Raw genomic sequence first — 26,170 nt, 5'->3', positions numbered from 1 at the left:
AATTTAAATGAGTTCGAGACCAGAGAGAACATACATCCCCTCAACAACAGAGGCAAACTGGACTTCGACATACCAAGACACAGACTCTCAAAGACTGCAAACTCACACAAAATAATGAGTTTAAAACTCTTCAATCAACTTCCAGCATCTGCTCAGTCACAGACCAATAATATTTTCAAATGTAAGATTTATGACTGGTTACTCAAACACCCATTTTATAAGATAACAGAATATTATGAAATAATCATTGACATTAGTATATAAGAATACTCCTAAAAGAAGTGGAATTAAATTGTAAAAACTTTACTGTAAAGTTATTGTTAATTGTATATTTAATGTTCAGACCTATTCCGCTGTAAGTGGTCAATGGTGAATAAACTGAATACTGAAACTGAATTGCGCTTGGATGCAGGTTATTATTTCTCCATCTGAAGTCTCATAACACAAACTTTGCTGGGAAACTCTGAAAAATGCTATTAAAGATGAGTAGGCTTACATATGGTTATTTCTCATCAGCCATGGATTCAGGTTATTATTTCTCCATCTGCAGTCTCATAACACAAACTTTGCTGGGAAACTCTGAAAAATGCTATTAAAGATGAGTAGGCTTACATATGGTTATTTCTCATCAGCCATGGATTCCAAAAAGATACCTGAACCCAATTACTCATCCAGATACGAATACAAGAAGCCGAATATAAAAGAACAGGCGACTAGCTCAAGGAAACAAAAGTAGGGCACAAACCAGCTAATATCTGCTAAACACTATGGACTAATACCGACAACAAGTTTACAGGTCAAGTTGCAATTACAGCACAGCATTACAAATGGCGATAAAAGAGTATGCTAATCTTCCACTACGTTACCTTAATTCCTGTTTTAACACAACAAGTAAATTACTAATATGGAGTGTCCATAACAGGTCCAAAAACAAATATAAGATACGCTAATTCAAAGAGCCACGTTCAGTTGCAGTAGCCATTATAGTATTTTGTACCTGCTCAGTGCCATGCAAGATTCTACTGAAGAACATTATATTTTATCTTTTGCATTATTTTAAATATGAAATAGGTTATCTTTCTTTACAAGAAAAGAAACAGCAGAGTAAAACAGAAAAGTGTTTTACTACATAATATACATTCCAAATCACAGATAAAATTCACCAACTCATACTTTTTCAGGCAGCTTAATTTTCTGCAAACACAGCTCCGCTGCATCTTCAACCTCTTTATTCTTCAATCTGCGTCCTTGTTCTCTGGCATACACACAAGCACGTTTGGCTTCATCAAACATTTGTTTTTTCAAATAAACAAAACCCAAATTAATGTAAATTGATCCCAATTCAAGCATATCAGGAAATTTTTCTCCTATAGCAGTAGCCTGTTTCAGATATTTCAAAGCAGCATCTAAATCTCCTTGGAGGCAACTAACCGTACCAAGGTCATTTAATAAAACAACAACTTGCTCACTGGCCTCACCATTGATGCTAACAGACAAGTCATATGCTCTCTTCATAAGATTCTGTGCATCTTTATATCGCCCTGACTTAAAAACAAACTGTGCATACCAATCCAGAGTCATTGCAAGTAGCAGCAATGTATCTTCATCTTGAACTCCTGAATTGAGTTTATTTTCAAGATTTTCAAGACAAAATTTAAACCCTTCTTCAGCTTTCCTGAAACGCAAAGCTAAGTCTTAGTAATTACAAGAGGAACACAAAATAACAAGAGTGAGATAAATAATAGCAACATAAAACACAAATCTTATAGTACACAACATATGCCCATCTCTACCCTCCTACACTCACAATCTAATTAATCTTAGTAACAATCATTTCTGCTTGCAAACCATCCAATAAAACAATCAAGCAGTGCACACATTTGCTTCAGCTTTCAAGTAACCTTGATATGATAGCACAGTTTACATATGATAAATAACTGGGCATTTATGCAAACCACAATATTTTTCCTTCACTACATAAGACTATGGCAAGCCTGAATTTCAACACTGATTAAAAAACAAATTTACCATGAAGTCATTTGAATCTTCTGAAAATTAATGTTACTGTATTTGCCTGAAAAATGTAAAACAACAATGCATTTTTCATTTTAATCATCCCTTGATTAAAACAGAAGCAAGAAATTCCCATTTTAAGCATAACACTTTTAGAAGAAGGGAGGGGGGGATCAGTACATTACAAAAACCCAAGACGAGTTACTTAGTAATAATACATTCCAAAAAGTAAATTCATACTAAAAGAAAATTCATACTAACTTTATGTTAGAAATCTGATCTCATTTGAAGCTCACACTCATATCTTATTTCAAATTCTGCATTTCACGTGGACTGGTTTGTTCATCCAAACATAGTTTGGGCTGCCTTTGTTTCCCTTTCCCCTTAAACAGTGCTTCAATATGGAGTTTCAAGGTGGCAGAACTTCAGACAGAAGAAACAACATAAGCTGGAAGTCAATGACGAGTGACACATCCAAGGGCCAACAAAAAGAAACACATGAAAAGCAACCTAGACGAGATGTTGAAAATGGCAACATGAGATGGACAAGTGAACAACAAGCAAACAAATTCTGAAGAACCCCACAAGACACCATGACATTGCAATACGCTAATAAACACAATCTGGGGACAGTCCAGATGGCAACTGTGTACAACAAAAGTAAAGATCACCTGAACATATTTATCTCTGTTGTGACATAAATCACAGGCCAAAGGATGCATGTGAGGAATTACAGGTGGTGCTACCTAGGCAACTGCAACCATTTCCAGGTACTGCCACCACCCGACAGCCATCTAAATCTGTTTCCTCCAGCAGGCATTTCAGTTCATCAGGCCAATGAGTACTACCCCATTTTCAGTTGAAGTAAAGAAAAAAAGGAATGAAGATTGACTGGTATGTTTAGTAACTCATTTGGATGTTAGGACATACATATGTTTAGTAACTCATTTGCATGTTAGGATGCTTTGACTTTCTGGGCTTTGGTTGCAGAGTGGCATTTAAAAGCGTTCTAAAAAAATCTCAATTTTTTAATTATGAAATACAATGAAGAGCCAAAGAAACTGGCACACCTGCCTAATATCGTATAAAGCCCCTGCAAGTACGCAGAAGTGCTGCAACATGACATGGCATGGACTTAACTAATATCTGAAGTAGTGCTGGAGGGAACTGACACTATAAATCCTGCATGGCTGTCTATAAATCCATAGTAGTACAAGGGTGTGGATATCTCTTCTGAACAGCATGTTGCAAGGAATCCTGGATATGTTCAATAATGTTCATGTCTGGGGAGCTCGGTGGCCAGCAGAAGTGTTTAAACACATAAGAGTGTTCCTGGAGTCACTATGTAGCAATTCTGGATGTGAGAGTTGTCGCATTGTCCTGCTGGAATTGCCCAAGTCCGTCGGAGTGCACAATGGACATGAATGGATGCAGGTGATCAGACAGGATGCTTACGCATGTGTCACCCATCAGAGTCGTACCTATATGTATCAGGGGTCCCATATCACTCCAACTGCACATGCCCTACACCATTACAGAGTCTCCACCAGTTTGAACAGTCCCCTGCTGATATGCAGAGTCCATAGATTTATGAGGTTGTCTCCACATCCATACACGTCCATCCACTTGATACAAATTAAAATGAGACTTGTCCAACCAGGCAACATGTTTCCAAACATCAACAGTCAAATGTCAGTGTTGACAGGTCCAGGTCAGGTGTAAAGCTTTGTATCATGCCATCATCAAGGGTACACGAGTGGGCCTTCAGCTACGAAAGCCCGTATTGATGATGTTTTGTTGAATGATTCATATGCTGACAATTGTTGCTGGCCCATCATTGAAATCTGCTGCAATCTGTGGAAGGGTTGCACTTCTGTCACGCTGAACAATTTTCTTTAGTTATTGTTGGTCCCGTTCTTGCAGGATCTTTTTCCAGCTGCAGCGATGTCTAAGAGTTGACATTTTACTGGATTCCTGACATTTACGGTACACTCATGAAACAGTTGTATCGGAAAATCCCCACTTCATCGCTACCTCGGAGATGCTGTGTACCATTGCTCATGTGCTGACTATAATACCACGTTCACATTCACTTACATTTTGATAACCTGCCATTGTAGCAACAGTAACCGATCTAACAACTGTGCCAGACACTTGTTGCCTTATATAGGTCTTGCTGACCACAGCGCCATTTTCTGCCTGTTTACATATCTCTGTATTTGAATAAGCATCACTACACCAGTTTCTTTGGCACTTCAGTGTAATTATTTTAGTAATAAGTGCTTCAGGAAGTATTAAGTGAGGTTATATAGAACGAATGCAAGGCTTATATCATGGTAAATGTGTGAATGCAAATCATACATACGTAAAAAGCAGAGATCAGTGACAATGATGAACATGTTTCAAGCTCCTCTGACAAAAACATTCTAAGTTGATGTAATGTATTCACTTATGCCACAGGAAAAGGAAATTACATAATAAAAGAAGATTTGGCAACAATACATTCTGTATATGAAGTGCACTTGAACAAATATAAACAAGTGAAGGAAAAACTACACCCCAGGGAGTGATCAACATATAACCTACATGCAACAATGAGCCAAAACATTATGACCACCTGCCTGACAGAATGCTAGTCCACATTTGGAAAGCAAAACAGCATCGATTTTGCACGGCATGGATTTGATACGTCCTTGGTAGGTTTCCAGAGATAGGTAGCACCAGATATCTACACTTAGATAACAGTGCTCCTGTAAATTATGGGCCAGTCCTATGTGGGTGCAGAATTGTTACCAGATAGTGTGCCAGATGTTTTCCATTGGGTTAAAATCACACGAATTTGGTAGCCAAGACATCAGTGTGAGTTCACTATCATGCTCCTTAAACAACTACGGCATGATTATGGCCTTGTGACACAGACAGTTATCCTGTTGGAGGTTGATGTCACCATCGGGAAAGACATCAAGTGTGAAAAGACACATGTAGTCCACAGATGTCATGGTGTCTTCAATTACTTCCACAGATCCTACAGGAGCAAAGACGAATGTTCCACACAGCAGGATATTACCCACCAGTTTGCATCCAGGTACAGTTCACACTTTCAGCAACATTTCATGTGAATGACATGTCCAGACATGATCACTGACATGGGGTAATGAGAAATGTGATTCCTCTGACCAGAGAGATATTTTCACTGATCCACAGTCCAATCTTGATAACCCATGACTGCTAGATTGATGATGATGATGATGATGGTGATGGTGATGTTGGATCATCATGGGGACATGTGGGGTCATCCGCTGTGGAGCCTCATGTTCAACATTGGCACCGAAATGTGTGCTCTGATACACTAGTGACCGAACCAGCACTGTACTCTGTCAGATCTTCCATACATTGTAGCTTATCCTGCTTTACGGAGTGGACAAGTCTCCAACCTCCATGTTCTGTGATGAGGTGAGAGCATCCAATACCTTGTCATCTACTCATGGTCTCACCATCCTTCAACCACTTAACATAGATTCTCAAGACAGTAGCAACAAACAGCCAACTTTCTTTACCATCTCCAAAATGCTCATTTGCAGATGCTGGTCCATAATAATATATATTTTGTCAAAATTTCTTATGTCAATAAATTCCCCATTTGTAGTTCAGATCATCACTACAGTGATTCCCCATTCATCTCTGCTGTGCTGATAAACACTGGTGGGAAAAGAAAACTCAACACCAATAAGGAATTGCGCGACATGAACAAAAGTTGGTAGGCATGTTTATACATCTGAAATATGATGTCTATCCAAATTAGTGCCAGATGCATCAGAGTGGCATTAGGAGCACCACTATGAGGATTCATATGAGGTTTGCATTAAACATGCACCATAATGGTCACGAGTGTTAGTTACCTTTGAGATTGGACATGGTGAGTTGATGTCAGTCAAGAATTACTCTAAGGCAGGGGTCCCCAACAAAATTTTCTCGAGGACCCCCTCATCGAACGTGATTGGTACCTTGTCATATTACAGTATCAAGTACCTAAAAAAGCCAAATTAAGAGTCTTTTTATACATTTTTTATTTTTAGTACTTAGAAAAAACATTGGCATATTCATTATTGAAAAAATATTGAGCTTAAAACTTTTTCAAGTTAGCTATCATTGTTATTGTTAAATTTTTTTATTATTGCTCAAAATCTTTGTCTTTGAAATATATTTTTTATTCTAATAGCATCTTGCGGACCCCTCTGGCATAGCTCGCAGACCTCTGGGGGTCCACGGACCACCTGTTGGGAATCACTGCTCTAAGGCAACAAAGATTCCATTATCAGCTCCTCACTGAGTCTGAATGAGGTTGTGTTGAAGGTCTATGAGAAGCTGTATGTTCCTTCTGTGATACTGCAGAAAGACTTGGCAGGGATGTAACTACTGTACATAACTGCTGGCAATTGTGCTCCCGAGAATGTATGGTCGCAAGAAGACTGGGCTCCGGGCGGCCATGTGCCACTACTGAGAGAAAAGACCATTATGTTCGACATATGGCTCTGGTGCACCATACTACATCTGCAGCAGCAATCTGAGCAGCAATTGACACAGCAGTGACACAAAGAATGGTTACAAATTGGTTGCTTCAAGTATACTTCTGAGCCAGATGCCCTGTAGCAGTCATTCCATTGACCTCAAACCATTTGTGAATTCAGTGGTGTTAAGTGGGAGCTCATTGGATGGCAGAGTGGAGGTCTGTTGTGTTTTCTGATGAAATCTGGTTCTGCCTCGGTGCCAGTTATGGCTGTGTGTTGGTTAGGAGGAGACCAACTGAGGGTCTGCAGTCAACTTGTCAGTGTGCTAGACACACTGGATCTACATGTGGAGTTATGGTGGTGGTGGTGGTGGTTAGTGTTTAACGTCCCGTCGACAACGAGGTCATTAGAGACGGAGCGCAAGCTCGGGTTAGGGAAGGATTGGGAAGGAAATCGGCCGTGCCCTTTCAAAGGAACCATCCCGGCATTTGCCTGAAACGATTTAGGGAAATCACGGAAAACCTAAATCAGGATGGCCGGAGACGGGATTGAACCGTCGTCCTCCCAAATGCGAGTCCAGTGTGCTAACCACTGCGCCACCTCGCTCGGTGTGGAGTTATGGTCTGAGGTGTGATGTCATATGACAGCAGGAACACTCTCACAGTTATCCCATGCACACTGACTGTAAATTAATATGTCATTCTGGGGATTCGATCTATTGTGCTGCCATTCACAAACAGCATTCTAGGGAGTGTTTTCCAACAATGTAACACTCATCCTCATAGCACTGTTGTAACCCAACATGCTCTACAGGAAGTCAACATGTTACAGTCGCCTGCTTGATCATCAGATCTGTCTCCAAATGAGCACATATGGGACTCCAGCGTCATCCACAAACAGCATCAACTGTCCTGTATTGACTGACCAAGTGCAACAGGCAAGGATCTCCATCCCACAAACTGATACCTTGCACTTGTACAACACAATGCATGAACATTTGCATGCTTGCATTCAACATTCTGGTATTTACACCAGTTATTAATGTACCGACATTTCGGATTTGCAACGGTTATCTTATGCTTACATTAACTTATAAACTTGCATTGTTAATCACTTAAATGTGTTACCCAGAAAATTTTTTTGCCAAAATTTCATTACACCACAATAATTATTTTTTGGTGTTCCAATTTGTTTTTCTTTCAGTGAATTTTCCTTAATGTATTACATGCCTGCAATGCCACAGGTGACATTCACTCTCACAATTAGCATTGATCACAGTGCCTTGGCTCATATGTGTACTGTGATCATACATATCTTCTTATGTAGTTGAGGATACCAATGAGAAGTTTGTACACCAAAACAAGGGCCATATCCAAGTCCTGGTAATACGAAAATTGTATTCAAAACCCAGAAAGTCAAAGCATCCTAACATTCAAATGAGTTATTAAACATAATTCAGTCCATCTTCATGATATTTTTGGTTTGCTTTCAGCAGAAAATGTGGTGGCACACTAGAAGTCACTGTGCAATATAGCAATTACATTGTAATAGAAAACATCAATGTTGCCTATTGACCTCAGCCTAGACTGATATATCTTCTTGATAGATGAAATCAGTAAAGAAGTAGATGGCAAGAAATCATAACAAGATTATTCACCTCTGAATTCCAAAATATTTACTGAATCCCAGGGCAAAATGACCATCATAATAAAATAAGAGAAATCAGAGCTTGCACAGAAAGATTTGGGGTGTTTTTGTTATTCTACTATTTGAGAGTCGAACAGTAGAGGAATAGTCTGAAAGTGGTTTCATGAAACCTCTACCGCACACTTATGTGTGAACCGCAGAGTAATCAAGTGCATGTAGACATGTGACAAATTTGACTCTCCCAACTTTAAGAGAATTGTATGCAGATACCACAGCCACTATGTGTAAACACAACGGTTATAACTTGATATTTTTACAACAGTGCCATAAATGAAATAGTCCAATATTTCAATGAAAACTGTCTAATTGCAAATGACACAAAGACTGTAATTTTAAAAAATCTGAATAAAGAGTTTCAGAAAAAGCACAGCAGGAGATTCCGGCATCGGACATGTGTGTAGATTCTTTGGCCTGTAAGCTGCCTAAAAGCATATTTGCATATCATGAAATAAAAATATTGGATTGCAAATGTTTCTAATGAATATTTCTTTTTATTAGAAAATCTATCTATGACCGCTTCAACAATCTCCAGTAAAGGTAAAATTACATTTTTGTTAAATACTGCATATACTTGGCTTCAAGAAACAACAATAAAATAACAACAGATTATTAAAAATCTTGAAGTCTGCAGGCTATAAGGGGCTAACCATTAAAGGCATTAAAAAGAACATAAACTTTTCATGAGCCATATCTTCAGCATAATGTGTTGGGCAATTTCCCATGTATGTCAGGAATACCTAAGTACACCAATAGTGATAAATCTAAAACTGAAAACTACCAACTAATTTTCATTTTACCTTTATTTGCTAAAACAATTGAAGAAGTTATTAACACAGAACAAATGAAGTTTCTAAGCAAATACAACTTAATATTCAAAAATCAGAATGACTTTATGAAATACAAGTCAACATTCATAACTGTAGCATAGACAATAATCGAGATGTTAGTTGTCATTATGAACAGTGTACATTATTGGAGTGTTCTTTGACCTAGAAAAAGCATTTGAGTACTGTCACCATTACAATGTTGCTTGACAAGCTATGAAAACTAGCAATTAAAGAAACTAGTTACAAGTCAAAAAAATCTTAAATAAGCAACAGGAGACTATTTGTGTTGTTTAAAATTAATACAGGGCTTTTGAAACGCAAAACACTTACAAAACATATGAGATTCTACAAGGCTGTCTCACAACCACTTTCTCCCTTTTTTGTGTTCTCCCAACTTCAAAAGAATTGTATGCATATACCACAGCCACTATGTGCAAACACAACGATTATAGCTGACTTAACTTTTTTACAACAGTTCCAGAAATGAAGTAGTCCAGTATTTCAATGAAAGCCATCTAATTGCAAATGACAAAGACTTTAATTAAAAATAAATCTGGATAAAAAGTTTCAGAAACAGCACAGCAGGAGATTCTGACATCAAACATGCGTATAGGTCCTTTGGCCTGTAAGCTGACTAAAAGCATATTTGCCGTAAACACGATTAGTAAACACTATAAGAACATTTATGTCTTCAAATATTCATACTGTACATTGTTCTTATCAAATTTTGACTCTGTAATATAAATATGGGGCACAACAGTTCATGCCAGTCTAAAGAAGGCAGGAAAAATTGCAAAAATTATTTGTGATGTTCGACAGGGAAAGTAATATCTTAGCTTGGTGTGTTTACCATATATTAAATGTATACTGTTTGCAAAAACAATGATACCAAACTAAAATTATGGCCTACAGCAGCTTGCCACCAGCAACATAATAAAATAACATCACTCTGCCTGCTAGAGATCACCGATATTCTACTTTTCATTAACAAGTATAAGCTATAGTTTTTTCTGTTACAGCTATTATGGTTTTTACTATATATGCTGTCACTATTTCTACTACTAATTCCACACTAAATATAGGACCAATCACAACAGTTATCATAATGAATTACCAGCCATTTTACACCCACTGCTGGGTGAATGCCTCGTACAGAATTTTCCATGCACTATGGTCTTCAGCAATACTCATCCAAGTTGCTCCTGTTCGTTTTTCCAAGTCATGTACTCACCTTCCACTACATCATTTCAATCTCCTCCTATTATTTGAGATCCATGAAAGAACTTCCTTAATCCATTCACCATCTAATCATTTACAGCTTTGTTTGGCAACTGGCAATTTATAGTTTGTGGAACCCCAACCACAATTTCATTTATGTCACAACCATAATTACATCATCCACTCCAGTCTGTTCCCTGAGCCATTTCTTTGTATTTGTACTTTCCACCATACATCTCTCTCTTGCAGAAAGGACTAGTGGAAGGTTACCATTTGGCTGAATTCTCTCATGAAGACTGAAGATGTACAAAGAACAACGCTGTTTGCTTGTACACGTTAACAACTGAAGGTCCTTTACTGAAAATTTTTCTACATTCATTCACCATGTTCAGTAAATGCCATCAAGAACCTTACAACATGGCACTGTTCTGTGAGACTGAATAAATACAAACTAAGTATCATTAATTCTCAATAAAAGTATGGTCTGACACTAATATTTACAAGGATGACTCCTTCCTGTGGATGGTTTTGATGTAGTTAATAGAACCTTTCAATGAAACTTTGTGTGTGCATTTGTTCTTATAGCTCCGATTCTTGAAAAAATAATGTTTCAGTATAAAGTTATATAGTTTTGCCTTCTGCGTGTAAATCTTGAAGAGTATGGGAGGCACGGCGCAACTTTGTTTTAGTCATTTAGTTATTCTGAAGGACTTCCAAGAAATTTCTTTCCCATCTTTAATGACACATTCTGCTGACTTGCATATGTTTATGATACTTAATTACATAAATTTTTGGGAATTCCCTTGATTGCAGCAACTTGAACAATATCTTTAGTGGCAATGTATCATATGTTTTCTCACGAACTATGAGGACCAAATGACAGCTTAGATCCCTTTCCACTCTCTTCTCCATTATTTGTCTTAGGGTAAAGACGTTATCCAAACATGACCTGCCTCTTCAAACATCACTTTGTTCTTCCACTACAATTGTAGCCTTCTCCACTCTTAATGTTAAAATCCTCCCAAACCACAACAGTACAAGTTTATATGCCAGCTAGCACTGCCAAGGATGCTGAAATGGAAAGACCATATGATGAGACAAAATAAATTACTGATATAGTTACGGGACACAAAGTATTACTTGCATGATGATACAGAGAATTCCACTGACAGCTGGTAAAACTTGTTTTATTGATACACAACCAGTTTTGTGGCCTAAAGCTGCACCATCAGATGCAAAAATGTTAAAAGGTCATAGGTGTGACCATTGCTCCTAGTCAAGATATATTATTCAGTGAATATTGTCACTATATTGGTGAATGAAGGATCCACTATTTTAAAATCTGCCTGCATCAGTGTGATGGAGGGCAACCCAGTGTTGGGGAGGGTAGAAGCAGCCCGCACATGTGTCTAACAGGGAATCCACTGAGGGCGAAGTCACAAGTTCAGCCTTCAGTGAGGCTCATTTGTAAGTGTTAACAGTAATGACAGGAAAAAAATTAGGTGCTAATGACTCAACATGTGCATCAGGAGGACGACAGAAAATGAGTGTTGGCGGACATTCAGCAATCAAACTTTTATGGGATGTATGTATTATAATCCACAAAATGGACACTGTTAACATACAAGAAATGTTCAAAAAATGAACCATTAACTGGCGTCATGAACACTGAATGAAAAATGGCCTGTCACAGTGATTACAAAGGTTCGAACTGTCGAGATTGAAGGCAAACTCCTTGGGAGTTATGAACTCTGCAAAACATTCAGCTAGGTATCCACTATTAAAGAATGCATATAGAATCATATTGGTATAATGGAGTGATAAGAACTGATGGAATGTGACTGCATGCAATCAACTGCGAAAACAGTCTGTTGTGGAGCTTATCGTGAAACTGGCTATCCTTTAAGCCACAGCTGCAGATAGTGCTACAATATGTATTACAAGCATGGAAAAAACAAACATCCAAAGGCTGAATTTGTCCAACGGTTCCAGGTAGTATGAAATGCAATAACACACACTTTTCTGGAGGGACAGTTTGCTCTAAAGGAGTATGATTTCTATATGCAGACAAGGAATCAAGCAAAAGCAAGTTTGGCCAGCTACTGGTCAAAAGCCATGCTTGTATCATAGTAGTAGTTCTCTTACTCCTATGTTCCCACTCTTGCTTGCTGTGACATCAATATTCCCTACTGCCCTTGGAATATCAAGCACATGAGAAAGAATCATATGAGGCAGAGCAGTTCCAACTTCTTCCAGCACAATAAATAACTTTGCAGCAAATCGGCATAATTGTATATGAATGCATTAAGACATTGATGTTAGTGACATTAATACAATCTCTCGGAACCTCTAATTTCCAGGGGTCCGTTCACAGGCATTCCCTTTTCAAATTTTGACTGATCAGAGTTGAAAACAAACTCGTTACTGAATGATGGAATAAGTTTGTTTATCTCATTTACAAATTTTTGGGTCGATTCCACAGTTTGCTCTGGTTTGAAGCTATGCAAACATCCACTGCTTCCCTTGACATCACTGTAATCTATGTTGCATGCCATTTGATGTGCATAACGTAGCAGGTCATTGTCATGCACACCATGTAATTGTATTGAGTGGCCTTGAAACATGCAAACGCCAGTTTTTGTAACAAGTGTGCCCTGTCCTCCATTGAATATCCATAGTTTTTCTTAAGCAGTACATGTTCATATTGCCTTTTACTAGGCTGTGGTAGATCTCCTCTGTATGTAATTATGTTTAGTTCCTGCTCCTTGAACAGTTGTTGTTCTTGACTATGTTTCACTGGAGACGGGATTTGTGGCTACCTGTTCAACAAGGATGAAGAACTACTGGGCTCGATACCTGTTTCACTATCACTTTCACTTGTTAAGCACATTTTGTTATGACTGCACTCCTCATGTACATTGTCCACACAGATGAGTGTATACGGCACACACATTTGACTGACTCACCTTGCAGAAATGCTAATATTTCATCTGCCACTTCTTTCTCACTCTGCGAAATTCCTTCAGTTCCTTTCTGACAACATGTCAACTATTCTTGTAGATATAAGGCAATGTTTGCTTTGTTTATTATTACCATTGCTATGCTTTGTGTCAATATCACTAACACTTTAGCACCGTTGTGAGTTACTCGTTGACTAAGCAGTTCACCATGAAGCCTAGTGCTGTGCTCACCATTGGACAACTCCAGTCCTCCCCTCTGTTGCCATTAGCAGACAATATTGTGGTTTTATGGTAGACAATATGTTGGATGTCAAATGCCATAAACATCATTGGCCTTTTGAGACCTCGCACTCAAGGGATTCCTTTATAACAGATTCACGAGATCACTTTAGTCGCCTTTGTGGACTGCTTCTCCCTTTTCCAACCCCAGGTTGCACTGCTGTCACATGAATGCACCCAAATTTTGGAACAAGGGGCACTTCATTCGACAATATAAAGTCACAATATTCACTGAATAATATATCTCAACTAGGAGTGCTTGTGTATCAATAAAACAAGAATTTTACCAGTTATCAGCTGAATTCTTCTCAACATCATGCCTTTCAACAGCTGCAGATCCCCAGAATATAAAATACTTTGAGAAAAAATTGTGACCGGGGAGGGGGGTGACGGAATTTGACAGTTGGAGAATTTTTTCCGGGGGAAAGGTATGAAAAAGGAAGCCGCATGGTAGAAATCTGCACAGAGCGTAATTTAATCATTGTTAATACTTGGTTTAGAATCATGAAAGAAGGCTGTATATCTGGAGAGACCTAATTACATAACGGTAAAACAGAGACTTTGAAATCCGATTTTAAGTGCAAAATATTTTCTGGGGCAGATGTGGACTCTGATCATAATGTGTTAGTTGTAAAGTGCAGATTAAAGTGAAGAAATTGCAAAAAGGTACAAAATTCAGGAGCTGGGGCCTATATAAGCTGAAATAACTAAAGGTCGTTGAGAACTTAAAAGAGAGAATTAGGCAATGATTGACCAAAACATAGGTAAGGAACACAACAGAAAATGAATGGATAGCCTTACGAGATGAAACAGTGAAGTCAGCAGAGGATCGAATAGACAGGAAGGCAAAATCCAGTAGAAATCCTTGGATAGCGCATGAGATACTGAATCTAAGTGAAAAAAGGGAAAAAATATAAACATGCAGCAAACAGAAATAGAGACGTCTATTCAATTAGACAGATGAAATGCAAGGACGAAGAAGCATGCATAACTAGAGGAAAGATAGATGCTGCCTATAAGAAAATTAGAGAGACATTTGGAGAAAAGAGAAGCAGCTGTATGAATACAAGAGCTCAATCGCAAGCCGGTACTAAGCAAGGAAAGGAAAGCTGAAAAGTGGAAGGGATACATACAAGTGCTGTACAAGGGCAATGAATTCAAATGCAATACTATACAAAGGGTGGAAGAAGTTGATGAAAAGGAGTTGGGAGTATGATACTGCAAGGAGAATCTGATAGAGCATTGAAAAGCCTACGTCAAAACAAGTACCTAGGAGTAGATGATATTCCCTCAGAATTATTGAGGTCTTTGGGGGTGCCAGTCTTGACAAAACTCATGTGTTCAGTTTGCAAGATATATAAGAGACACGAACTCCCTCTCACTTCAAGAAGAATGTGATAATTCCAAGTCGAAAGAGGGCATGCGCTGGCAGGTGTGAATATTACCAAATTATAAGTTTAATAAGTCATGCTTGCAAAATACTGACACAAGTTATTAACAGAAGAACGGAAAAAACTGGTAGAAGCTGATCAGTTTGGGTTCCAGTGAAATGTAAGAATACATGAGACACCACTTACCTTATGACTTATCGTAGAAGGTAGGTTACAGCAAGGCAAACCTATGATTATGGCATTTCTTGATTGAGAGAAAGCTTTTGAAAATGTTGACTGGAATGCACTAACTGAAATTTTGGAGGTAGCAGGGGTAAAATACAAGGAGAGGAAGGTTGTTTTCAACTTGTGCAGAAAACAGACTGCAGTTATATGGGTCAAAGGGCATGAAAAGGATGCAGTGGTTGAGAAAGGAGTGAGACAGGATTGTAGTCCATCCCCATTTGTACATTGAGCATTAGTAAAGGAAACCGAGGAGCAATCTTGGGAGGGAATTAAAGTTCACGGAGAAGAAATAAAAACTTTGAGATTTGCCATTAACAATATAATTCTGTTATGAGGGGCAAAATATATGGAAGAGCAGTTGAACAGAATGGATAATGTCTTGGCTGAAGCTGACAAACACATGCAGAACGAGGCAAAAATAAGTGTAAGGAGAGCGGTGAGAGATGCTTTCAATGATTTTGAAAATAAAATTTTGACAATTGAGCAGAGTGAAAACCCCAAGAGATTTTGGTCTTATGTAAAATCAGTAAGCACTTCAAAATCATCAATTCATTCACTCAAGAGATCATACTGGCACCTAAACAGAAGATAACAGAGTCAAGGTCAAAATAATTAATTCAGTCTTGAAACTGTTTCACCATGGAAGATCATAAAACAGTCCCTCGTTTCAGTCACTGCACCAAAGTCGATATGGCAGATACTGAGATAACCGACGACGGAAAAGGAAAGCGGCAACTGCTTAGTAATGGAAAGGCATCAGGACCAGATGAGGTACATCTAAGTTTCTAAAAAGATTACACAAAAGAGATTGCTCCACTTCTAGCAGCAATTTATTGTACATAGCCAGAGCAACAAAGGGCACCTAGCAATTGGAAAAAAGTGCAGGTTATTCCCATTTTCAAGAGAGACCGCAGGACAGATGCACACAATTATAGACACATATTGTTGACATCAATCTTTTGTAGTGTTATGGAAGGTGTTTTACACTCAAAAATTAGGATTTTCTGGAGAATGAAAATCTGCTGTATAAAAATCAACATGGATTCTGCAAACTGAGATCTTGCGAAACTCAGCTTGCTCTGTTCCTCTCCGAGATCCATAGTGTTGTAGACAACAGCACTCAGGATGATGCCCTGTTCCTTGACTTCAGAAAGGCATTTGACACCATCCCACACTGCCTTCTAGTGAAAAAAATGAGCTTATTGAGTATCAGACCAGATTTAAGACTCGAATCAAAACTTCCTTGGGGATAGAGCTCAACACATCACCCATAATGGAAGAAAATCGACATGTGCATCCCATGTTCCAGAGTACCCCAAGGAAGTGTGATAGGACCCTTTTCTTTAACAGTGTATAATTGTAGAAAGTATCAGATGCTCATTTACATTGTTCACAGATGATGCAGTTGTCTGTAACAAAGCAGCTATGGCACATGATAGTATTAATTTCCAGAATGACCTGCAGAGGACTGATGCACGGTGCAGGCTCTGGCAGTTGACCACGAATGTTAATAAATGTAACATATTGCATATACATAGAATAAAAAAGCCACTGCCGTACAGCTACACTATTGATGAGAAACTGTTGGAAAAAGTGTTTACTGTAAAATATCTAGGAGTAACTATCCAGATCGACCTTAAGTGGAATGACCACATAAAACACATTGCAGAAAAAGCAGAATGAGATTCATAGGAATGATCTCAATGAAACGTAACTCATCCACAAAGTAAGTGGCTTATAAGGCATTTGGTCAACTGATTCTTGAGTATTGTTCATCAATATGGAATCCTTTCCAAACAGGGCTGATAGAAGAGATAGAGAAGATCCAACAAAGAGCAGTGCGTTTCGTCACAGGATCATTTAATTAGTGCGAGAGCATTACCAATATGCTCAAAAAATTCTGCTGGCACAATTTACAAGAGAGGTATTGTACATCATGGACAGGATTACTATTGAAATTTTGAGAAAGCACTTCCTGATATGGGTCAAACAACATGTTACTTCCTCTCACATACATCTCATCTCACATAATGACATGATACAAAAATTAGAGAAATTAGAGCCAATACAGAGTCACTTCACAAGTGCCATTCACAAGTGGAAGAGATTTCGGGGGATCAGTTGGTGGCCACACAACACTGGGTGGCTTAATGAGCATGATGTAGATGTAGAAGGTTATTAAGATGAACATCAAGAACAGTAAAATACGGGTAATGGAATGAAGTCAAATTAAATAAAGTGATGCTGAAGGAATTATATTACGAAATGAGTCACTAAAAGTTGTAGATGAGTTTTACTATTTGGGCAGTTAAATACCTTTTCTGGGGGGGAATGTAATATCAAAACGCTGCACTTGTTTTCCTACATATATAATTTTGTAGCCAGATTTTTAGTTCCATGGGCAGCATGCTATTCTACACTATCTAATAATAATTTGAGAGATTTACATTAACCTAGCTGAAATTCCTGAATTTGATCTTTCTTACTTTATTTTTTGCTTGCTCTCCTTTAACAGTAATTGTAAGTGCTAAGATTTAATGACCACTGAACCCTGATTGTAAACTTTTATGGACCACTTAAGTTTCTCTCTGTAAATCAGAATTTGGTGCAAGGCTGGTTGCTTTTTTTATGTTCATTGCAATGCTTGCTGTGACAGTCAGATGAGGCTGGCTACAGTAGCTTTTTGTTTACATTTACTGAGAAGGACTCCACAAACTATAACCTCTTATTTTATTGCACCTACTTCATTTAGGGAGCATTCCATTTTCTCCACAAAAATGCTAAAATTTCCTGTTAACTGTGTGTGTTTCCAGCCTTTACAGAAATTTTATGACAACATAGATGAAATGTTATCTTCATAGTATGTAAGTTTGTTTTATTTTCATCATGAACTTATAGTTTTCAATTGTTTCCAATTTTCTTTATAGTTTTTCACATATTGTAGAAGGCATTTCTGATTTTTTGTTTGATTCAGCATATTTTGTCATATTCTTGTTAGTGTTCATTTTAAATATCAAATCTTATCCACAGCACAACACAGGTATAGGAAGAACCACTCAACTAACAGTACTATCTATGAATTCCTGAGTGAAGTTTACCAGAAAGTGGACAGTTGTGAATATATCACTGGTGTATGCCTTGACCTGTCAGAAGCATTTGATATTATAGATCATGAGGCCCTCTACAGAAATGAAACCAACTAGGCATCAGAGGCACACCTCATGACGGGGTCAAGTCATACCTTTGCGTATGGAAACAAATAGTGGAAATACAACACACTGACTGCAACAAAATCACAATCCCATACTCAGATTACCAAGACAACAAATATCATGCTCCCCAAGTTCCTACTACATGAAAATGACCAACAAAATGCTTACCGGTTTGCTGACGACGCGAGCTTTCTCATTACAGCAAAATCAGAAAACCACAAGAAAACATAACAAAGACACTGGATAGGATAGCAGAATGTTTCACATACAATAAGGAAAAACTGTAGCAATCAATTTCCATAACATCAAGGAAAAGGTTCCACAAACTATAAATTGCCAGTTGCCAAACAAAGCTGTAAATAGAGTTGCCCTGACAAAGTTTCTCAGGCTTGGATCCAGGATAATGTCAGGTGGGGAAATCACATTAACAATCCCAGCAAAAAATTGAACACCTCATGCTGAGTGAAAAGAATCCTTGAAAGCTGCTGTAGCAAAGACTGCCTGAAAAGTTTGTACTATGCCAAGTGTCCAATCATTCCTGAAGTATGGAGTCATTTTCTGGGGAGTTTCTCCAAACACAATCGAGCTATATAGAATCTAAAAAAGAATCATAAGAATTGTACAAGATGCCAAATACAGAAAATCTTGCAAGTCACTCTTCAGAAAACTGCAAATTCTCCACTTCCATGCCTTCATATATATATGAAACCATTGTATTCATACAGCAATACACAACTGAAAATCCCACACTCTTCCTCAAAAATGAACAGGTACACACACACACAACATAAGCAAGAAAATGGATCTCCATATGCACCATACAAAAACTAAGCTCTGCAAAAATGGAGTTCTACTCCTTGGAAAAAAGATCTTCAGGAAACTACCAAGTAAAATGCAGTCAATAAACAACATAGCAGGGTTCAAAGCTGATCAGTTGATCACTGCTTCTACAGTCCAAAAGAGTATTTTGATAATAATGTGCCAGTATGAACAATAATGTACCAGTCTTATCCACTGAATCCGTAGCAACATTGTAACCAGTGAACAAATACAAATAATGTACCAATAATAAGTAATGAAACCATAAGATACAACGATGTCTCATGTACATTCTATGTACCAACATGGTCTCATTGACAAATAAATAAAAAAAAACTACAAATTCTCTTTAATGGCAGTTTTGATCTATTTGAGATTTTCTTTTCATTTCCCTTCTTTATACATGACACCTTTTACCGCCTCCCAAAGTACCTTTGTTACATAATGCCCCTCCCTGTTTATATCATCTTGAAAGAAAGGATGAGCAGCAATCTGCAGCTGTTTGCTATCAATGCTCAGTGCTATGGTGCACAGGAAGGTGTCACCACTGAGTGATGGTAGAAGGATGCAAGGTGTCTCTGACAAAATTTCTAGTTGGTATGATGAGTGGCAGCTTGCTCTAAATGTAGAAAAATGTAAGTTAATGCAGATCAGTGGGAAGAACAATTCCGTAATGTTCGAATACAGCACCATTAGTATGCCGCCTGATGCATCACGACAATTAAATATCAAAGCGGTAATGTTGCAGAGCGATATGAAAAGGAACGAAAACAGAAGAACGGTTGTAGGTTAGGCGAATGATCGACTTCAGTTTATTGGGAGAATTTTGGGAAGTGTGGTTCATCTGTAAAGGAGATCACACATAGGACGCTATTCTTGAATACTGCTTCAGTGTTTCAATCTCCACCAGATCAGATTAAAGGAAGACATCGAAGCAATTCAAAGGCTTGCTCCCAGATTTGTTACCGATAGGTTTGATCAATATGCAAGTATTACAGAGATGCATCACAAAGTCAAATGGGAATCCCTAGAGGGAAGACAACATTCTTTTCATTAGGCACAACTGAGAAAATTTAGAGAACCAGCACTTGAGGCTAACTGCAGAGCAATTCCACTGCCACCAAAATAAATTTCACGTAATGACCACAAAGATAAGAAAAGAGAAATTAGTGCTCGTACAAAGGCATATAGACAATTATTTTTCCCTTACTACTTTTGCGACTGGAACATGAAAGGAAGTAGCAAGTAGTTGCCCAATGTGCCCTCTGCCATGTACCGCACAGTGTCTTGCGTAGTATGTATGTAGATGTAATGTAATGTGTTGTTATATTCTTAAATAAATTATCACAATCTATATGTCCAATTTTCTACATCACGACGGCTCTTTTTTCCCCCTTCCTACAATTATGTTTGCCCACCTTCATAGCTGAGGGATCAGCACAGCTGACTGCCATAAGTAGGACCCAAGTTTGATTCCTACTACTGCCAGGGATTTTTCGTTGGTGGCAGGATTGGAACAGCGATCACTCAGTCTTGTGAGGCCAATAGAGGAGCTACTTGACCGAGTAGTATTGGGTCCAGGTCATGAAAACTGACGGCAGCTGGAAGAGCAGTGTACTGACCCCACACCCCTCCACACTGCATAAAATGACACCACTGGCAGAAGCGATCAATCAGCACCGATGGGCCCGGCAGGTCCTCTGCACAGCATTTACTTTTAATTAGTTTTACATTTGTGTCTATCGTTACTTGTCACCTACTATTACTGGAAATTCTAATATGTTTTAGGACTACCACATTGTGGAGAGTTACTATTTTATTATTTAACTGTCATGACTGTAAGGAAGCACATTACTGATGCTGTATTCAAACATTACGGGTTTGTTCGTACCACTCATCTGCGTTAACTTACATTTTTCTACATTTAGAGCAAGCTGCCACTCATCATACCAAGTAGAAATTTTGTCAGAGTCATCTTGTATCCTTCTACCATCACTCAGTGGTGACACCTTCCTGTACACCATAGCATTGAGCATTTTGTAGTGGGTGTTGCTGTGTTTTATCACAAGACTTTTATGATTTCAATGGAATATTTTTTGTTCATCGTTAAAACAAGTCTTACTATTCTTTTTCAAGATGCCTTCAATATATGTTACCTTGTCTGTTAAATTTCCTTCCAGCTCTGTACCACTACCACTCTGCATATATCACGATTTTAATTCTATTTAGTTTTCATTTTGACCCCAAATGTATTTCACACATAAGAAAGGTGCTATGCCTTTTATCCAAACAAGAAATTTATGCCATTAACAATAAGTCAGTAGCCTACTAAATTACAACTGCATTTTTTCCATACTTCTCCTGATCACAGTTTAAGTTTCATTGTATAAAATATGATGTTTCCAAATTTGCAACAAATTTAAGGCTATTAAAAAGTAATAAACTGTAACACAGTCCACGTGTATTAATAAATTTGAACTGAAGTGAAACCTGAAAACTGTATTGTATTTGCATCTGTAAATAGGGCACACTGTATTCATACATTCAAAACTTTTATGCAGTTTGACAAATTCATGAAAATTATCTCTATTATATCAAGAAAATATTTTACGAATTCAGCAGACTATACGATACTGGGTAAATTACTGCTATGGTATTTAATATTACTACTATTATAATCAAGCAAACCCTCTCCATAAACTCTACCAATGGCCTCCATCACTATTTTCAGCCTTTAACAAAAGTTCCACCTGCATATGGAAGAGTGTGTACACATTTATAAATTCAAACTATCAACTTTGGAGAAATGCCAGATTCGAAATGACAGAAGAAACATTTGTCTGTACTTACTACAGACCTGTCCATCACTGAGTGCTTCAGCTTGAAGTGAAGCTGTAATCAATCATATCTATAATACGTTGTACTTATCTAAGCCAAGCCTCCACTGTTTTAACAAGTTACTTCTTTCCTAAGATTAATAAAATAATGAAATGCTGACCAGTAGGTTTACTTATCTTCAGGAGGCAAAATCTCTGAGAAAGTACATGAAACTATGTTAGCTTTCAGCTCTATGATCCATTCCTCAGGGAGAAGACTCTCATCCTAGAGTCTCAAGTTACCCACTCTTCCTTCTTACCATATCTAGCCAGTCCTTCTCTCATCCATGACGAAGGAAATAATAGGCCCAAAAGGTAGGATAGTACCATGTACTTTCATGTCTCTCTCATCAGCAGTACTTAACATTTCACCTCCAGAAGGTAATTACACGACAGAAATTGTCTCATGACTTTATAGTTAGTAGTGAATTTTCCTTCAGATATGATTAAAGTTCTTTCCTAATAATCAGGTTGTATTTCAGGAATTAAACACCCTTAAAATCAGATGAATAGATCTAGAAATATTTATTTTGCTTCCCCCTTAATTTTTACTGTGTTCGTGAGACACAATAACTTACAATATAAATAGTATCTGTGACTTTGAAGGCAAACTGTTATTATGTGGTTAATATTTTATATGGCAAATAAGTAAGATCTGCTTTGCAATCTAACACTTTCCAATGTTGCTATTAAATCACTACAGTACTAACAAGTCATTTCCTGGGAATCTATATTGCAATAAGACCCATGATTCCCAGTGTCTGGTGCTCTGCTTCTAAACTGAGCACAGAAGCTCATTTTCTGGCTGTGCCCGTCTAATAATCAGAAGGAAGGCAAAATGACACATGTTAACTTTCCCATTTACCATGAAAGTCAACTGAAACCAAACTAAATGGTCACTAGAGTGAGGACCCAAACAAAGAATTATCAGGATTATAGGAGGAACCCAACATGAGTGCACCTACATAAATTACAAATAAAATGCTGTAACTGAAACCAGCAACCATTAAGAGTTTAGTTTCAGACAAGGCACAATTTAAACATAATTTAAAAGAATTTTTTGTGGCCAACTCCTCCTATTCCATCCATGAGTTTCTCAACAAGTGCAGTAGACCATTTTAATGAAAATTTACTATACTTTAATTTTTGACAATACTTGGTTATGACAGCCAAGTAACTATCTACTGTGTGAATGATGGATGTATGGAAAGCGGATGTAAGTCTTAAGTCTTTAAATAGTGGAAGTTCAATTTTAAATCTTGTACATAATCTGACTGTTCTTGACTGAGGATCATTGAAATGAATAATTTACTTTAATTTTTGACAATACTTGGTTGTAATTGCCAAGAAACTAGCAAATGTCTGAATGATGAATTTAATGAAAGCAGATGTAAGTATTAAACGTGTAAATATTAAAAGTTTAAATTTAATTCATGTACATAATTTTACTGCTTACTGACTGAGGATCATTAAAATTAATGAAACTCAAGTTTTTCTAATTACATTTTTGTAATGTGTTTATCCGACATGTTCCACATCCAGGAGGATTCCCTCTTTTATGGGTCTATGGAATGAATCATTAATCTAATCTAAACACCAACTGGGTATGTGTATTAAAAAAATGGACTAAAATGCCTGAAAGAGCTACCAAGCAACATATAGGAAACACTGTGAAGGTAAAACATGTGATTTTTTTAAAATCAAGATGTCAAAATTCAGGGGTGGGGGATGTAATCATCCATTAATGTGGTGAGACTAGTAGTTTTTTTAGCACGTAAGAAATCATGCCAATCTTTTCTTTTTTATTAGTTAACATTTGATACCACCAGGTAACATAACGATTGCGTGTCCTTTTATGAAATCACTGGCAAGTACATTATGTAACTTGGAATAAGATACGTAAAACGTCGACAAATCTTTAAAAATTAACATCTCCATCTCTCCACTATTGGCCTGTATTTGGTAGGCTAATCTCTGCATTTACCTTTTTTCTCCCTGTTTATGGTAATTGTCAGCAAGTTTCAGGCTTATATGAATGATTTTATTGTCATCCTGCTGCACACCTTTTCTGAAAAGATGCTGCATAACGCTAACAAATAATTTATGTGCTTTATCGTGCTCATTCATATCATACGCCAAATTTGCCATAAGATCCAGTACATATACAATACCATCTTCGTTCTGTTGTTCTTGAGCAAGTTTTAATGCAATATGAAGCATCTGCTCTGCCTTTTTCATTTCGTCTTTCTGTAAAGAAAGAAATGTCATAACAAATTTCTAAGTGCGGAACACTGTACAAAAGCTAGTCGTGAGCGAAGTATCGCGCATGATGCACACCTGGATTAATAAAATTGCTCGTTTGATAGTTTGTATTAATTCGGGTTCCTCCTTGCTTTGGAAAAATGAAAACACGCCACCCCATACCAACAGTGAAGGGAAGTTTTCACTTCGGTTTCGATACTCGTGTTCAGTCACAAAAGATGTATTTAATTTCGTACTGTAGTCACGCCTAGATGCATTGAATCGCTTTTTACATAGCTTTGACGATGATAACCATTTGCGCTCAACCTGAAATGCTATTCGCGTCAGACGATACATCTTTTAACTTAGCAGATGCCTACATCTCTTGGACGTCAACTACTACTTCGCACTGTACTACTAACAGTGTCAAACTTTGATCTACCGTACCCACTCCCAAGACCCAAAGCACTATAGTACCCGGTAGTAGCACCCACCCAAACCTACGATCTCAATGAACACAAGCTTGAAAATAAAAAAGTCTCATCTACCCCCCCCCCCTAACCTCATAAAAAACCACCCAAATATGAAGATAGCTTCATTTTCAAGGGTACAGCAATGTACTAACCAAGGAGGTATAAACAGACTAGCGCAAAAGCGCTTGCGGAAAGTGCAAACCACAGTCTACGAACAGTCTAACACTTCGGCTCAATTTTGTTACCTACTGCGCCAGCGGCGCGCCAAGCAGCCAGTAACTGTTGAGTTCGGCGCGTAATGTAAAAGCGGAAAAGAATAATTGTTTATTTTGATTTGCACAATGGTTTTTACAAACTGGAGCGTCTATAGCGCAATAAATTGCAGTAACAACAAGAAGAAGAAACCTCATCTGTCTTTTTGCATGATTCCTAAGGACCCTGAGAAGTATACACCATCATGTTACTAAGCTCTATCGTGAGGATTCGCTGGCAAACTACATGAGTATTGGTGATTAATGTTTCGTTTTAGTAGCAGGAAATGGCTAGTGAATGGCGGGTGAGAAGACATTATGAAAAAAGACCCTGTTAATCTTTTTATATAATGTTTTGTTCACTTACACTTCGAACAAAACCAGTTCATGAGTGTGGGCAATAACAAACTCGTGTTGAATGCAGTAACCCACACTGTTTGATATCCCACATAAGCCACCTCACCTAACGACATAGAGGAAATTTCCACAAAGGTTCGGCAATCCGTATAAGCTGTAAAACAGTCCTATGTCACAAAAGCAGCCAGTTTAACTCAGTTCAAATCAGTGCCTAATTCATCTGAATCGTCAACACAGGCCTGCTTTGACAATGAAGTGGTTAGATTAAGTGCAGTTACTCGTACCCTGCAAAAGCGTATGAAGCATCAGGATGTGCACATCGCTAGACTTCGTGCAAAACTATTACTGGACTGGGAAAGTGCCTATCGTTTTAAGTACAGATAGCAACAGAAACTGTTTCAGAAGAATAAAGTAAAGAAGGACAAACAAATTTTGAAGACCATAAGATCCTGATGTTTAAAAACAGACATCCTTGAATTGTTGTTAAACCAGATTAGCATGCCACTGAAGGAGAGACGTGCTGCAACATGGAAAGACGAAAACGAGCTGTCTGCTCAAAATTTAGCACTCAGACATCCAGGTTTTGTCTGAATGTTTTATGCTTTCATCCGTGCATACATTACAGAGATATGTGGAAGGCACACAAATAAAATGTGAGACGAGTGACAATATATTCTACCTTTTAAAGCATAAGTTACGTCAATTCTGCGATATCGATAAACTAGTGAATATGTTATGGTATATTGATAATTTTTACTTATGGACCGTGTGGATGAAATGTCTCTAATGACAAATTTAACATCTGACAGCACT

The 26,170-nt window shown here is 37.8% G+C and overlaps 1 protein-coding gene across 1 annotated transcript; it reads right to left on the bottom strand.

The window, feature by feature from the left end:
* Nucleotides 1-1,105: 1,105 nt before the first annotated feature.
* LOC126262974 (tetratricopeptide repeat protein 19 homolog, mitochondrial) lies at nt 1,106-24,795 on the bottom strand. The gene is made up of 3 exons (XM_049959925.1): nt 24,373-24,795; nt 24,020-24,282; nt 1,106-1,675 (listed from the first exon to the last, which is right to left on the bottom strand). The coding sequence occupies exons 1-3, from the start codon at nt 24,631-24,633 to the stop codon at nt 1,168-1,170; spliced, it is 1,032 nt and encodes a 343-aa protein (XP_049815882.1). The 5' UTR covers nt 24,634-24,795; the 3' UTR covers nt 1,106-1,167.
* Nucleotides 24,796-26,170: the final 1,375 nt, after the last annotated feature.

This window comes from Schistocerca nitens, chromosome 6 (genome assembly GCF_023898315.1).
Source record: "Schistocerca nitens isolate TAMUIC-IGC-003100 chromosome 6, iqSchNite1.1, whole genome shotgun sequence".
In the NCBI taxonomy this organism is placed as follows: Eukaryota; Metazoa; Arthropoda; class Insecta; order Orthoptera; family Acrididae; genus Schistocerca; species Schistocerca nitens.
Note: the sequence above shows the minus strand (reverse complement) of the source record. Positions and strands in the feature narration are given on the sequence as shown.

Bases quoted from the DNA above. Each gene is read 5' to 3' on its own strand.
- LOC126262974 (XM_049959925.1), bottom strand. From the start codon at position 24,633: ATGTATCGTCTGACGCGAATAGCATTTCAGGTTGAGCGCAAATGGTTA. The intron at 24,283-24,372 runs GTGTGCATCATG...CTTTCTTTACAG, and splicing joins GAGCAATTTTATTAATCCAG to AAAGACGAAATGAAAAAGGC. The intron at 1,676-24,019 runs GTAAATGCAGAG...TTTGCGTTTCAG, and splicing joins CATAAACAGGGAGAAAAAAG to GAAAGCTGAAGAAGGGTTTA.